This window comes from Scyliorhinus canicula, chromosome 7 (assembly GCF_902713615.1).
Source record: "Scyliorhinus canicula chromosome 7, sScyCan1.1, whole genome shotgun sequence".
Classification (NCBI taxonomy): domain Eukaryota; kingdom Metazoa; phylum Chordata; class Chondrichthyes; order Carcharhiniformes; family Scyliorhinidae; genus Scyliorhinus; species Scyliorhinus canicula.
Genome location: NC_052152.1, coordinates 181,306,685 through 181,323,404, shown reverse-complemented (window position 1 = coordinate 181,323,404; position 16,720 = coordinate 181,306,685). Strand labels below are relative to the sequence as shown.

Below are 16,720 nucleotides of genomic sequence, written 5' to 3'. Positions count from 1 at the left end.
ATAGTGCGATTGAGACTCTGGCCCCACAATCGGTGGGCACTGATCGCGGGCCTGTCCCATCCTGAGCACAGTCGTGGTGCTCATTCCCCACCAGGCCCCCTACAAGCCCCAAACGGGCATCTCCACACCCGTTTCACGACGGCAGCGACCAGGTGTGGTTGCCGCCATCGTGAAACGGTCACGAACAGCAGGCCGCTCGGCCTATCCGGGTCGGAGAATCGCCGGTCGCCGTGATAAACGGCGACCGGCGAATCCTCCGAGCGGGAGGTGAGAATCGCGGGGGGCGCGAGGGGGGCGTGAAATTTGTCGGGGGGCCCACCCGCGATTCTCCCAAGCGACATGGGGAGCGGAGAATCACGCCCCAGGGGTTTGTCGTATGAAGAGAGATTGAACAATTTAGGCTTATACTCTCTGGAGTTAGAAGAATGAGGGGAGATCAAATTGGGATTTTTTAAATGATAAAAGGTATGGATAAAGTAGACATGGAGGGGGTGCATCCTATTGTGGGGCATTTCAGAATGAGAAATCACAGTCTCAGGATAAGGGGTAGAACATTTAAAGCAGAGTTGAGGAGAAACTACTTCTCCCAAAGGGTTGTGAATCTATGGAATTCGCTACCCAAGAGTGTGGTGACCACTGGGACAGTGAGTAAATTTAAGGAGGAGTTAGACAGACTTTTAATTAGTAATGGGTTGAAGGGTAATAGGCAAGATGGTGGAGTTGAGGTCATGATGAAATCAGCCATGATCATAATGAACGGTGGGGTTTGAGAGGTTAAATTGCCTCCTCCTGCTCCTAGTTCTTAAGTTCTAAGAAGAAACTACTCTGTCTAATTCCACCTTCCAACTCTTGGTCAGTAGCCATGTAGGTTACAGCACCTCAAACACAAATATTTAAGGGGATTTTTTGAGGGGATCGGGGGTTATTGGGAGAAGGCAGAAAAATGAGGATGACGAACCTATCACCCATGATCAAATGGCAGAGTAGACTCGATGGGCCGAACGGCCAAATTCTGTTCCTATAACTTATGGTCTTATGGTCTTTAATAAGAGGGAAAGGGCAAAGATGGGAGCGGAATCCCAGAGGTCCAAGCCCTCCCACTCCCCTCCCCACCCCCACCCCCCCATGGGGAAAGTTTGGTGGAGATCATGTAGGGTTGCCCGAGGAGATAGCAGTGACCGATAGCAGATTGGTGGGCACCAGAGAAGTGAGGATCCATTGTCCCTTCATCCAAAAGACTTGTCTCAAGTGAGTTGCTGATGTCCCACACAATTATCCTTCCCTTTCAGTGACCACTTGTCCCTTGTCTTGCAGGATCACCATCTGATGAGGCCAGACAATCTGGAGTTGCTGCTCCTCCTATCACGCAGGAGAACACCTTGGAGGAGAGCTCCAAGGAGAGCACCGGCAATGTGTCACAGCTTTCACCTGCACCTTCCACCAGCCCTGAGACATACACCTCGGTGGGCAACATTAGCAGACGGGTTTGGGGGCACCATCTGGTGTACACCACACATCTGCTGATGCATGATGCACATCTGGCGGAAGCAGGAAGATCCGGGAAGATAACAGTCCAAAGTCTGCTGAATCCCAGGACTCAGCTGAGCCCTCGTCAGATGCCAAGCCTCTGGACAAGGTTCTCCCAAGGCTGACGCAAATGATAGGCCGCAGCTGTGACAGTCAGGAGGGCATGTCAGCAACATTGCAGCGACTGAAAGGCCGATTGGAAGAGTCCCAAAACCTTCAGGCACAGGGGATTGTGCAGCACCCAGGCCAAAATTGCCAATATGGCGACCAGAATGGAAAACCTGGAGCACGACGCCCGCACCTTGAGTGGAGATGTCCAAGCCATGGCTCAGTCTATGACGATCCTGGCTGAGGAACATGTGCCAGATGCAGATGTACATTGCTGAGGCACTCCAGAGTGTGGCCCAGTAACTGAGGACCATCTTTGAGGGCGTCAACAGCATTGTGCAGGCAACTGGCAGTGCCAGATGACTCAGAGGCTTCTGGAGCTCACTCCAGCTGCTCCTTCGTCTCATGGAGTCATACTTGGCCTGATGGACACCCTCATGGAGGAGAAAGGTTGGATCCCATTCTGGGCCTTCCATCAATGAGACTAAGGCGGTCTTCAATTCTTCTGAATCCACCCCCCAACACCCCCCCCCCCCCCTTCTGACACCTGGCACATCTCAGATCCGGGGGGGTTGCGGCATCGGGGGGGGCATCGGGGGGGGGGGTTGCGGCATCGGGGGGGGGTTGCGGCATCCGGGGGGGTTGCGGCATCGGGGGGGCATCGGGGGGGGTTTGCGGCATCGGGGGGGTTGCGGCATCCGGGGGGGTTGTGGCATCGGGGGGGCATCCGGGGGGGGGTTGCGGCATTGGGGGGGGTGCTTGCGGCAATCGGGGGGGGGTTGCGGCATCCGGGGGGTTGGCGGCCTCCGGGGGGTTGCGGCAATCGTGGGGGGGGGGCATCCGGGGGGGTTTGCGGCATCGGGGGGGGGGCATCGGGGGGGGGGGTTGCGGCATCGGGGGGTGGGGGGTTTGGGGGCAGCGGCGTGCAGAGAGGGGGGGCTACGGATGCCCTGGGCTAACGCACCGTCGCCCCCCCCTCTGTACGCCGCTGCCCCCTACCCCAACCACCCCCCCTCACCACCCCTACCTCCCTCCCCACCACCCCTACCCCCCTCCAACGCCGCCCCCATCTCTCGCAACGCAGCAACCCCCCCTCATCGCCGCAACCCCCCCCCCCTCAATGCCAGGTCCCCCCCCCCTCAACGCCGGTACCCACACCCCGTCCCCCTCCCTCTGAAGGCCGGTACCCACACCCCCCTCTCTCCTCCTCCCCCCTTCCTTCCTCCTCCCCCCTCCTTCCTCCTCCCCCCCTTCCTTCCTCCTCCCCCCTTCCTTCCTCCTCCCCCCCTCCTACCTCCTCCCCCTCCTTCCTCCTCCCCCCCTCCTTCATCCTCCCCCCTTCCTTCCTCCTCCCCCTTCCTTCCTCCCCCCTTCTTTCTCCTCCCCCCTTCTTCCTCCTCCCCCCTCCTTCCTCCTCCCCCCTTCCTTCCTCCTCCCCCCCCTTCCTCCTCCCCCCTCCTTCCTCCTCCCCCCTCCTTCCTCCTCCCCCCTTCCTTCCTCCTCCCCCCTTCCTTCCTCCTCCCCCCTTCCTTCCTCCTCCCTCCCTTCTTCCTCCTCCACCCTTCTTCCTCCTCCCCCCCTCCTTCCTCCTCCCCCCTTCCTTCCTCTGTTAGTGGGGGGTGGGGGGTGGTGGGGTGCGGCGTTGGAGGGGGGTAGGGGTGGTGAGGGGAGGGGGTTGGGGTAGGGGCAGCGGCGTGCAGAGGGGGGGGGGCGACGGTGCGTTGGCCCCGGGCATCCGTCGCCCCCCTCCTCTGCACGCCGCTGCCCCTACCCCAACCCCCCCTCACCACCCCTACCCCCTTCACCACCCTTACCCCCCTCCAACGCCGCACCCCCCCACCCCCCACCCCCCACTAACGCCGCACGCCCCCCCCCCCCCCCCAAATGCCGGAACCCCCCCCCCCATAATGCCGGGTCAGTCTCTCTCCTCCTCCTCCTCCAAAAAACGCCGGGTCTCACCACTTCCGCAGCTGGTGAAACTGACGTGTATCGCGTCAGTCAGCTGCTGGCCCCTCCGGGAACGGAGAATCGCCGCCTAAAAGAAGGCCCCCACGCCGGAGTCATCTACACCGATTTCTCTCGCCGGAAATCGGCGTTACGACGGTCTGCGGAGAATCCCGCCCCTCAAGTGCAGTGGGCAGAACAGCGTGACATGGCGACATGGCAACGTCTGTAACACTGGTAAGGTGCCCCCCAGCTCCAGCCCCTGCAAACGATGACCTCCAAGGGCATCAAAGGCCACAAGGCGCGGAAGGCAGTAGGTTGCTTCCACCTCTGATGTGCATCCTGAGGGCACACCTAGACGTAGCACTAGACCATGAAGGATCAAGAAGGGTGAGGAGCACAGAGTGGGCAGAGGTGAGATCACTCTCCATAGCTAAGGGGAATGGAAATCTGTCCCATTAAAATGTTCACCGTCAAAACATGTCACACCTGTTACATATGAAGCCTGCATCTTCCACTCATCCAGATGGTTAGCCAATGGCCATGAGAGGGTCCTCAATGGTAAAGCCCTGTTCTTTAGTGTTTGATTGTTGGCAGCTGCCTCTATGATGCTGACACTCCTACAGTACAGGCACACTGCTCATGCATCAAAGTTGAAGGGCATCCAGTCCACTAATCATCCTCTCAGACAGGCCAGGTGTTCTTTCAAGGAGGCTCTTGAAAGTTCAGGGAGCGTGAAGTACTATCACAAGAGACGAGGCTTATCCCTCCATTTTGTCTTCTAAACGCTGGACCAGGTGAGAAAAGCAGTGAGCGAGGGCAGCATGGTGGCGCAGTGGGTTAGCCCTGTTGCCTCACGGAGATGAGGTCCCAGGTTCGATCCCGGCTCTGGGTCACTGTCCGTGTGGAGTTTGCACATCCTCCCCGTGTTTGCGTGGGTTTCGCCCCCACAACCCAAAGATGTGCAGTCTAGGTGGATTCGCCACGCTACAATTGCCCCTTAATTGGAAAAAATGAATTGGGCACTCTAAATTTAAAAAAAAGAAAAGAAAAGCACTGAGCAGCTTGCCAGCTCCACAGCTGGCTTTTCTCGCCACATTGTCCAGGACGTCAAAGAATGAAATTCTGGCAGGGCATTAAAAGGCTGGCAACATCGGCTTTGCAGAGATTGGGGTGCCGCTTAAAAACAGGATCCCAATCTCTGATATCAAGAATGGCCTGCCCCCATGGTGACCCTGCCTCCCATGCACAGAGGGAACCTCTCCCCCCCCCCCCCACCCCATATACGGGGCCCCTCTCATGTATCTGGGCCGCACCCATTAACCACCCCCCCCCCTCCCGCAAGGAGCTCCCCAGAGGGCACCCCGGCACTGCCCCCTAGCAGTGCTGTGGCAGTCGCAATCGTAAGTGTCGGGCACTGCACGGCCATGTCCCTCTGTCACCTGGGGGCTGCACTTACCTGTGTGTCCCTGGCGTGGTCACTTTGCATGCTTCACATTGCTCCAGATCTTCAGTAAACCTCCTCGATGTGACGTCACATTGAGGAGGGAAATCCCAACATGAGTGGAATTATACAGTGGGAAACTCGCTCATGCGATGTCAATGTATTTAAACGAGGTCCCCGATCTTCCTGGGTGGGAACCTAGTTATGCTAAAGGCAGGGGATATGAACAATTGCGGCGCAAGACCTCACCAACAAGAATCTCGTTTTTGGCCTCTCTTGGGATTTTGCGCCCACGTCGCCATTTACATCCGCAGCAAACACAGGCATAAAGTCCCGGCCCTATTTTTAAACAGTGACCCATGGTTCCAGATTCTGCGACAAGAGGAAATATCCCCTCCACATCCACTCAGTCAATCCCCATTAGGATCTTAAAGGTTTTGATCGAGTTGTCTCTTACTTTTCGTAACTCTAGTGGATACAAAACTAACCTCTCTGACCTTTCCTCATAGGACTACCCACCCATGCCTGTACTAGTCTAGCAAATCTTCTCTGAATTGCTTTTAATGCATTCACATCTTTCCTGAAAGAAGGAGACCATGGGGGGTGAATGGTGCCGGTGGGACTTTGTCGTATCCGCTCGGCCCATCCGGGCTGGAGAATCGGCAGCCCCGCTGATTCCAGTGGCCCATGGCCGGCGCCGTGCCAAACACGCCGGTGCAAATGGCGCCAATTCTCCGCACCTCGGAGAATCACGTGACGGAGTCGTGGCGTGGTTGCGGCGATTCTCCGGCCCGGCGCAGGGCTCGGAGAATCGCCCCCCATTACTGTGCACAATCCTCACCAATGCCCTGTACAGCTGAATCAAAACTTCCCGATTTTTGAAATCAGTTCCCCTCACAATAAACAATAATATTCTTTTAGCTTTCCTAATTACTTGCTGTACCTATAGCCTTTTGTGATTCATGCACTCGGACACCCAGATCCCTCTGCACCTCAGAGAGCTGTGCAATCTCTCACCATTTAGATATTATGCTTCTTTTCTATTCTTCTTGCCAAAATGGACAATTTCACATTTGCCCACATTATGCTCCATTTGTCAGATTTTTACCCACTCGCGTAAATTATCTATGTCCCTTTGCAGCCTCCTTACGTCCTCGTCACAATTTATTTCTACCTATGTTTGTATCGTCAGCAAATTTAGCAACTTTAGTCCCTTCATCTAAGTCATTTACATAAACTGTAAAAAGTTGAGGCCCCAGGACTAATTCCTCTGGTACATCACTCGTCATCTCCTGCCAAGCAGCAAAACACCCATTTATGTCAACTCTCAATTTCCTGTCAGCTCGCCAGTCTTCAATCCATGCCAATATGTTACCCCCACCTCACAAGCTGTTATTTTGCACACTGTTAAAGCTCAGTTCCCCCTCAGTGTACCAGGTTTTACATTGGTCTTTCATGCAATAGTGGAGAATTTGCTTAAATTCACAACCTGAACACTGATTTCTGTGCAGTTTCCATCAGCAAAGATTGCAACCTAGTAGCTTGTGGAGGAGCATGGTACCACTGATAGTTACTTTCCAATTTCTTGGTTTAACTGTGGGTGTGCAAATGCCAGGAGTTGCTGTTTGTATCTGTGGTACAATGAGCACTGACAGGTTCAGACACCATTGGTACAGCAAAGAATTCAGAAAGCATTTCTCAAGATAAAGAGTAGTTTCTTGGGCACATTGTTTTTGATGTAAACTTGCAGTTATTCTGCATGTTGCTTAAGGTGACTTTAATTTTCAAGGAATATCACCAGCAGCTTTTCAAAACCATTCATCAAACAGATTTTGTAACTTAAAAACAGCAATCCATATTTTAATTCTTGGAATATTAAACCTAATTATATTGTCCCCATTTAAATGTCATTCTTTGGACATTGGCAAAGCTACATGAATTAACCATACTTTATTGCTGTGAGAATCTGAATAGTAGGCCTTCTCCTTGCTTTGCTAAAGTCCTTGGCCGGGATTCTCCAAGCCCGTGCCATGTTGGAGAATCGATGGTCACGCCGGAAATTCCGCCATGCCGCTCCGATATCGGGACGCGATTCTCCGCGACCGGAGAATCAGCGCCAGTTGCGCACACGCAGTCGACGCAGCGCCGGCCCGGCCCCCGTGGCACCGTCGGCCCGCCGAGTTCCGCCAGAGTGGTTCCAACTGGTACAACCCAGCGGGAGCTCGGACCCATGGCCAAGGTTGCCGTCCTGGTGGGGGGACGGGAGGATCAGACTCTGGGGGGGGGGGGGGGGCCTGCACGACGGCCAGGCCCGCGATCGGGGGCAACCGATCGGCGGACGCGCGCGATTTGGAGGGAGCCTACCTCCTTCCGCACGGGTCCGCTGTGTGGCTCCGCCATGTTGCGCGCACCGGCGCGGAATTGGCCACCACGCACATGCGCATGCTCTGACACGTGCAGGGCCGCGTATCGGCTCTGGGGAAGCGCGCAGCACTCCGGCGCCATGCTGGCCTCCTGTGGCCCACTGAATCACTGGGCCAGGAGGCCCATTGACGCCGGTGTGCAACACTCAGGGTGTTTACGCCGGCGTCAACACTTAGCCGGGATTTTGGAGAATCCCAGCCCTTATGGTGATGGTGCTGCTATTATGACAGTAAAGAATTCTACAACACTCACACAGGAATGATGAAGAAGCAGCAATACATGTCCAGGGGCGGGATTCTCCGACCCCCCCACCGGATTGGATAATCGCCGGGGGTCAATGTGAATCCCGCCCCCACCGTCCTCCAAATTCTCCTGTCTCTCAAAAATTGCCTCGGCGTGAGTTGCACCGCCTGCCTCGGAGAATGGCGGGGTCTGGCGCGACTCAATGAGCCGCAGGGCTGCCCGAATTCTCCGGCCCGAAGTCCCGCCCGTTCGTTGACAGTCCCGCCGGTGTAAATTAGAGTAGGTTCCTTACCGGCGGGACCTGGCGGCGCGGGCGGGCTCCGGGGTTTTTGGGGGGTGCGGGGGGATCTGGCCCCAGGGGGAGCCCCCATGGTGGCCTGGCATGCGATCGTGCCCACCAATCCTCGGGCGGGCCTGTGCCGTGGGGGCACTCTAACCTTCCGCACCGGAGGCTGTGGTCCCCCGCCATTCCCGGTGCGGGAGGGAAACTCTCTGCACATGCGCGGGGATGACACCAGCACGCGCTGGCACTCCCGCGCATATGCCGACTCACGCCGGCTGGCAGAGGCCCTTCGGCGCCAGTTGGAAAGGCGCCAAGCCCCTTTCCCGCTGGCCAGCGGGGCGCAAACCACTCCGGGGCAGGCCTTGCCCCTGAAGGTGCGGAGGATTCCGCACCTTTGGGGCGGCCCGACACCGGAGTGGTTCCTGACACTCTGTCCCGTCGGGAACCCCTGCCCCGCCAGGTAGGGGTGAATCCCACCCCAGATTTCAGTCGTTATGTGCCTCGGAAGGAAGCATGAAGGAGATGATTTTTCCAACAACGTACTACTCGGTGGTAGAGGTCACAAGGGAGGCTGTTAAAGTAACTTTAACAAGTTGCTCCAGTACCTCATGCACGTTGCAGCCTCAGCGGCAGAGGATAGGTGGATCTTGAATCCAGTTTCAGGGGCTTCATTTAAATGCACTGGTGTGATCCAGATGGAATCAAGCTTCTTGAGCATTGTTGCTGTTGCAACAGGAAATTGGTGGATATTCCATCACACTCTGCCCGTAAGCTTTGCAATTGGTGGTTTGGCATTGAACAATCAGGAGGTGAGCCATTCATTGGACTTTAGTAATCACAACTGTTTTCCTCTGTGTCAAATATAACTCCAGTCACTCAAGAGATCGCCCCGCAATTGCCCCAGACCTCCTTTGCCATTTGATTTATGGATTGGACCTCAAGGGGAGGCCAGATGGGACCTTCCACTGAACACTTTGGCTGAAGACAGGTGCAAACAATTCCACCTTGTCTTTTACATTTGCGTGCTTGGCTCCAACATATTTGAGGATGGGGACATGCATAGAGCCCCCTAGTTATCTGGCTATTTGCCACTATTTTCAACTGGATATGGCAGCACCAGAGATTTCTTCTGATTACGCGACCACTTAACTTTGTCTATAACGGTATGGTGATCACTTATATCTTGAACAGATGTATCTGCAACAGATGAACTGGTGAGGATGAGGACAATTAAGTTACTTCTTTATGCTGTTTCTCACCTGATTATTACCCTATTCAACAGCTCTGTTCTGCGGTGCTCAAGCAACTCACCTTGTGCTGGTTACTGCCAACCCCTTATTAGTAGTGGACATTTAGCTCCATCACCAAGACAACAGTCTGTGTCCTCACTTACCTGAGGGCTCCCTTCAGGTGATGCTCACCACCGAGAAGTGCAGATTCATCAGATGAGGTGGTATTATGGGAGGTGATGATCAGCAGGAGATTTGCTTGACCCAATGATCTGAAGCCATTGGCCTTGCTGATAGTCAGTCATGTTGAGGATTCTCAGGGCCATTCCCACCTGACTATGCATCATTGTTTCTCCAACTCTGGTGGTCCTATACTGCTGGTTGGACAGGACATGCTCAGGCAAAACGGTGGAGGTCTCCGGAATGTTGGCTGATGGATCTGACTCGAATAAAGTTACGATTAAAGTACATATCCTGAAATCCTTGCTAACAGTCATTTGATTGGTTGAATAATTCTAGTGTTAAGATTGAATTTCACTTGATTTAGAGAATAGTTACAGATAATTTTAAAAATGTAATGTTGACTGTCTTTACTTTTGCTCAAAAAAGGTGATATTAATTGTCAAGTGAGTTGACTTTTTTTCCCCTAGATGATCATTCTCGAGTACGACTTCAAATATTAGATGGGGATCCCCATTCAGATTATATAAATGCCAACTACATTGATGTAAGTCACGTTCAATCATTTGTCATGTAGAGTAAAAACAATGTTCAAATCAAAATACTGTATGGCAGAATCTCAACATTTCTTTCCCCTTTATGAAAAACTTTGCAATCTACCTGTTTAATTTTTTTGCTGGGGGTTGGTGAGTAGTGGTGGGGAAGGAGTAAGGATTCCAGCTAGTTACCTCAAATCTCACCCCTTACTGCTGGGTCCACAACTTGTCTGGAGATGAGGGCTTTGCATTTGAGAGGCGGGCATGGTGGCACAGTGGTGAGCACTGCTGCCTCACAGTGCCAGGGACCCAGGTTCAATTCTGGCCTTGGGTGACTGCCTGCGTGGAGTTTGCACTTTCTCCCCGTGTCTGTGTGGGTTTCCTCCGGATGCTCCGGTTTCCTCCCACAGTCCAAAGATGTGCAGGTTAGGTGGATTGGCCATGCTAAGTTGCCCCTTAGTGTCCAAAAGGCATTACTGGGTTACGGGCATAGGCCTAGGTAGGGTACTGTTTCCAAGGGTCAATGCAGACTCGATGGGCCGAATGGCTTCCTTTTGCACTGCAGAAATTCCATGATTCCCTTTCCTGCATTGGGCGCATGATCCAGGCACACATTGTTTGGCAACATCACACAAGCTGGTAGAATTGAGAACCCAATAGTTTCCTAATAGCAACAGAAAAGCAGTAGAATTATTGTTAAATTAATCATTCTTAAACTGGAACAGACTGGTGTAACAGGGAGCACTGTCAATGGAGTGGGTTCCCCGCACCCCTTATGGCATTATACCATCCCTAGGGGTCCACATTTGCCCAGCCTGTCAAGGGAACTTTTTCTCCTATCATATTCTCAGCAGCAGAGTAATGCACCAGGAATGCAACTCTCAGCTGCTTACATTAGCTGTAATTTAACATGGTCCTGACCTTAATTCTACATAGATGAACAGATTAGGACCAATCTTGAGAGATTGGCACTGCCAATTGGGATCTTCACCTAACTCGAGTGCATACCAGAAATTCCCCCTGAGTTTTTTCAACCATCTTTCCAACCGTCTTGCAGGTGGGTAAGCGTTCCTGCCAGCAGCATGGGCACATACAATTTGGCCCTACCTTCTAGGAATTGATGGAAACTTTGTATTTTGCAGATTATTATTTTACAATAGGTGCTATCAGCGAAGTTCCCCACAAGCTGTTTGAACACTTACATTGTGTTTGAAGTGTCTAAAAGACAATGTGTTACTGAAGAATAAATAATTACATAGTGGCATGAGAGTTATTTAGATTTGTACCGCATCTCTTTTTTTCGATTGTGTTGACTAAGCGGCCGTCTACATTCCTTTGTATTTGACCAATTACTGAATGAAGAAGTGTGAACTTGTGTTTCAATTCAAAGTTGCGGCATTTGAGGTTATGAATTTGACTTCCCCAAGCAAAGCTTCAGCCAATGAGAATGCCCATTAGGCTTTGTGCAATTCCTTTTTGAGTTTCATTCAGTTTTGCATCCCTCCCCAAGTTCCTTGGCTGAGCTTCAGTCAGATGGCTCTCTGTGTTGGGAATTTATAAAATCGACCCTCTGAACTGGGTTCACTGGAAAGATGTTTTTGTTTTCTCTCGCTGCTGATTTGCTTTCCCCTTTGTGTTTCAGGGTTACCACACACCACGCCACTACATAGCTACTCAAGGTAAGGATAGCGAGGACCAAATTTCTATGCACAGCAGTATTTTTTAATGTTATTCTTAAAGTTCCATGCTGCACTTTATTTGTAAATATTCAAAAGGAATTGCCCTGTAAAAAACAAGTTAGAAAAGTGTGATGGTTATTTCAAGTGTTTTTGTTCTGGTGCAACAGGTAATTAGATTTCAACTAGAATGGTTGAGAGAAGCACAGTGTCACTTTCTAGCTGCGGCTTTTGGATCCAGTGACAATGTGATGGCATTTCATGAAACATTTATGAACAGAACTGAACTTTGGTGCCTAATAGGATTTAAGTTAGAACTGACACTGAGGCAGGCTTGTGTTCCAATACAAATGAAAACGAAAAAATACCATGATAGATTGCGATAGTTATTCCATGTTCATGTTCAACAAAGTTTGGAAGTTTTTAAGCAATGAGATTGGAGTGTTTCCTGGGCCAAGATGAGCATATGTTAGATATGCGAACCTTCAACTGCATGTGCCGATTTAAATGCCAACATACAAAAGTGAGATCTCTGCACAACACAACCTTTTTCATTGGAAATATGCATTGTTCACATTTGTCTCCTATGTTTATAGGTGAATGGAGTTATTTTTTAGCTTGGAATCTTCTACTGTCATCACTCTTGGTAAAATGACATTCCCATAGTCCCTTATTTATTTTTATTGATATTGAAGAATTGCCAGAAACCAGGAACCTGGCGCCTATTGGGCAATATTATGAACGACTCGGGCAGCACAGTGGTGCAGTGGTTAGCACTGCTGCCTCAGGTTGCTGAGGATCCGGGTTCGATCCCAGCTCTGGGTCAATGTCTGTGTGGAGTATGCGCATTCTCCCCGTGTCTGCGTGGGTCTCACCATCACAACCCAAAAAGATGTGCAGGGTAAGTGGATTGGCCACTCTTTTGAGGTCCACCAACAATAGGTGGCTTGGCCAAGCTAAATTGCCCCTTAATTGGAACAAAAAAGAATTGGGTCCTCTAAATTTATTTTTTTAAGGAAAACAAAAAGATTATGAACAACTATATTCCTGCTGCTGAAATCCTCCTTTGTTAGAGAATGAAACGCGTTTCCTAAATCCTTTCATCCTCCAACATGAGGAAGAGGTGGAAGCAGGTATGATTGTGACGTATAAGGGGTGGCCTTGACAAATACATGAATAGGATGGGAATAGAGGGATATGGACCCTGGAAGTGTATAAGATTTTAGGTTAGACGGGCAGCTTGGAGGGCCGAATGGGTGTATTCCTGTGTTGTACTTTTCTTTGTTTCTTTTAAACTTTGCTTTCAGGGGTCAATTTTAACTTATTCCCCCTGGCATTAACAAGGTGGTAACTTCCTTAAAATGGGATTAGTAGCCATATCTCCCTTTTAGCCCAAGTGATGAAGTACTATTCTGATAGGGGTCTATCTCTGGGCAGCCAAAGTACCTGCCTGTTTCAGCTAATAGGCCTACTTCAATTCCTGGGACCTTATTCGTCATTCCAGGCAGGAATGTGCTCCAATCGTGGTAATCTGAGCAACATGATAGCATGATTATTTCTGTAGTACCCAGAGCTACAGGAATGCACCTCTGAGCCCCAGGAGAAAAATTATTTGGGCTGCTGCTGTCTCATTTTCTGTATTCTCAACTCCGAATCCAATCTTCCCTCGTACCCCCCCCACCCCTCCTCCTCCCCGGCCTCACCCTACACCTCATGCACTTATGTTGGTGGTAGCAGAGGTGGCCCAATGTAAATGAGACTGATGCGTCAAAACTGTCCCTGTCCCTTCACTGTGGGCAAATGGCCAAAGAGCGCCATGGGTTGGCCACATAAAAATTAGAATAGATCCCAATAATCAAAAATACCCTCAACTATTTTTCTACCATGCATTAACTCCTCCTGCTCCGTTGCAAAATGCTTGAAGATGTTTCATTACCATTTACAGATTTTATAAAGTTGCAGTTATTTGATTCCCTTGTTTGCTGAACTATATTGGTCATTTTCCAGAAGATTTGACAGAATGTAGAGTCAACCAAGAAAGCCAGGATCTGTCTCATTTTATTTTCGTGAATAAGATCATGTGGCACTTAAAATCGTCATCAGAAGAGTGATACATTTTCGAGTGGAAGTAACTTCAGACACACCACCATCAATCTTCCCCAATACCGAAATAGATTTCTACAATTTAGACTGATGGGTCAGTCTTTTTTCTATCCCGTTAAAAAAAATCTGTATTAAAAATGAATGCTCCTCAACAACTGAATGATTTATAATCTGTAATACCTCGGAGTATTATATTGAATTCACAGACTCCTTCAGACCTTCACTAAAGGGAAGGACAATCAAGACATGAAATGATAGTTAGTTTCTGCCCGTCTTGTTCACCATTGTTTTTTCACCCCACCATAGGCTCTCGAACGTTGGCCAAAAGCAATTTTGTCCTAACTGCAAAGCTATTGCAGCCTAATTTTGTGATAACTTTATTGGTGGATGTAAACTTGCACAAGCAGCAATGTGCTAATATACGTTTAGAATTCTCTCTCCTTGTCTAATCTGCAGACTTCGGGTCTCGGGCACCAACCTCACCAAAGATTTATCCATGCTGCTGCCTCTATGAACCACCGTTGTGCAATTTAGGGCTCAGAGAGCTTTCCGTCTGAATGTAAATTCTGGTCCAAGCTTTCACTTTCTGTTGCATTCGGCTCTCATTCTATTTATCTAATGTTGGACTCGCACCCACGTATATCCAATTCACCACATCAACATGAAGGAAATAGTGAGTGTGTATAAATTCACGCAAAGACTGGGTAGAAAACTTCTCAACTTAAGTAGTTGGCAGGCGGGATGAAGGGTGGGATTATCCATCCCAGGACGCCCAGAATGTGTTCCCCGAGGGACGGAGAATCGGGCATTGTGGATAAATCGGGATCAGCTCCAGGTGCCGATCTGAACACATGCTTTGACCCCATCCCCCTCGCTGGCGGCGTGACCGAGGTCCATGATGCGCTACAGCGAGGGATTGTAAATAAATGCAAATAGATCTTATTGACCCATTCGCATCTAGACACTGGGCCCACCACTATGCTCTGACCTCGCATGATTCTCCAGTCCCCATGGCCGGTAATCACATTGGCGCGGGCCACTTGTGGCAACCGTCGCCCCTTGGCCCACCACAAGGTCCACCATGACAGGGCCACGCTCGTAAAGACCATCTGAGCCAACCTTCCTCAACAATAAACTGCCTGCCCACGCCTCCGCCACCAGAACCCCCAGCCTCATGCCCACCCACAGAGATCCCTGTAATAGGCGAACAATCCATAAGGATACTGTAATAGGGGGACCACCTACAAGGATCCCTGTAATATGGAGACCCCCTACAGGGACCTCTATAATAGGGACACCCCCCACATGGACCCTTGTAATAGGAGGACACCCCACAGGGACCCCACCATGTAAGAGGACCACATCAAAGCGAGGTAAGTGCATTTAAAGAACTAAGTGCATTTCAATCACTCAAGCATGTGATTTCACTGCACTTACCTTTCTTTTGATGTGGTCAATGTTTACAAACATTGGGGTTTCACCACTTAGGCCACTCCACCATGAACCAAGATTAAAAATCAAAACTGCAGATAGTTTGCAGAAGCTGTCAATCACAGACCACTACTAGAAAGTTATGAATGGCTTGCAGCTAATGGATATGTGGGAACCAGAAACAGATCACAGCTGCTTTCCTTCAAAGAATGGACAGATGGAGCAGCAAGGTAAGTGTTACAGCTGTAATTCTCACTGTCCCTGTCTGGACTTCCCACCAGCTTCCAGGCAGGGATCTCTTTTCTGGGCGGGTATGTGTGTGTGGAGGGTGGGGTCTATGGGGAAGTCCATGTGGCAAGTCCTCCTATTACAGAGGGCCCTGTGGCGGGTCCCCTGTTACAGAGGTCCTTGTGGGGGAGCGGGGTACACCTATTAGAGGGGCCCATGTTGGGGTCTCCCTGTTGTAGGGACTGTCTGGCAGGTCTCCCCATCACAGGGGTCCCTGTGGGGGATTCTGCTATTACAGGGGTCCTTGGGGGAGAGGGGTTGGATGGGGCAGTTGGGCTCTCGGTGGCCAGGCACCAGAGTCAGCGAACCTGGAGGCTATTAGAATTGTTGTGCGGCAACCCTGGTGCACATGTCGCGTGGCCTCCTGTGTCTGGGTGGGCCCCAGTTGCTGCCACTCCTGGCCCCCCTTCACATCCTCTTCTTTGGAAGAGGTATGCCATTCCTCCTCCTCCTCCAGCATGTCCCCCCTCTGCTGGAGGACACAGCAGGCAACCACAATGCGGGAGACCCTCCCAGGACTATACACGAGGGTCCCACCACAGCTTTCCAGGCACCCGCACCGCGCCTTCAGCACGCCAATGCGCCGCTTGATGATGCCCCTGGTTGCTGCAAGGGCTTTATCTTAGTGGTTCTCCACATCGGTCTGGGGCCTCCAGATAGACGTCATCAGCCACGACCGCAGTGGACAGGCCCTGTCACTCAAAAGCCAGCCCTTCTTCAAGGGGAGACTCAATACGAGACCCATGCGACCACCCCGGTTGTCATTAAGCAATGCATAGGGCTACTCTAAATGCAGTTCCGTGTCTAGGCCGCTCAGGTGGTGCACTGCCGTACACCTCTCAGAGGGTCGCCCACTTTGTGGTCTGCTGTGCCCCCCCACAACTGAAACAGTAGTGGGGCGACATGCTGGAAGGGGAGGAGCATGTGGCCACCTCTGAGGTGGAGGGCAAGGAGGCACCGGACCAGTAGGGCTGGAGGACAAGCCCGGAGATGACCAGCGGGAGAATGGAGGACAGGTGGCATCGGCAATGGTCTAGCAAGCCTCCAGGGCCAGCGAGGCCCTCATCCTCACCCGCTCCACATAGGCTGTGGCCTTGTCTGTCATCCCAGCCGCCCCCCTCTCCCTTCCCCTTCCCTCCCTCTACCCTTTCACTCTCTCTTCCACCCCCCCTCCCCCCTTCCCCACAAACCACCCTCCAAAGGTTTGTGTAACATCTGTCCAGGATGATGTGACTGTGTTGGCACTGTCAGCGGGTCACTGTCGAAGGCAGGGGGTGATGATAACCTGCAGAGAGCTAAGCGCT

At 51.5% G+C, this 16,720-nt stretch overlaps 1 protein-coding gene across 2 annotated transcripts in view; it reads left to right on the top strand.

The window, feature by feature from the left end:
- The window catches only part of ptprt (protein tyrosine phosphatase receptor type T), a 1,581,811-nt gene that overhangs the window by 1,463,237 nt on the left and 101,854 nt on the right, over window positions 1–16,720 (top strand). For both annotated transcript variants that reach the window (XM_038803435.1, XM_038803434.1), the window contains 2 exons: window positions 9,853–9,929; window positions 11,561–11,597. In XM_038803435.1, the coding sequence (XP_038659363.1) occupies window positions 9,853–9,929; window positions 11,561–11,597 (114 nt within the window). The remainder of the gene's footprint in view (window positions 1–9,852; window positions 9,930–11,560; window positions 11,598–16,720) is intronic.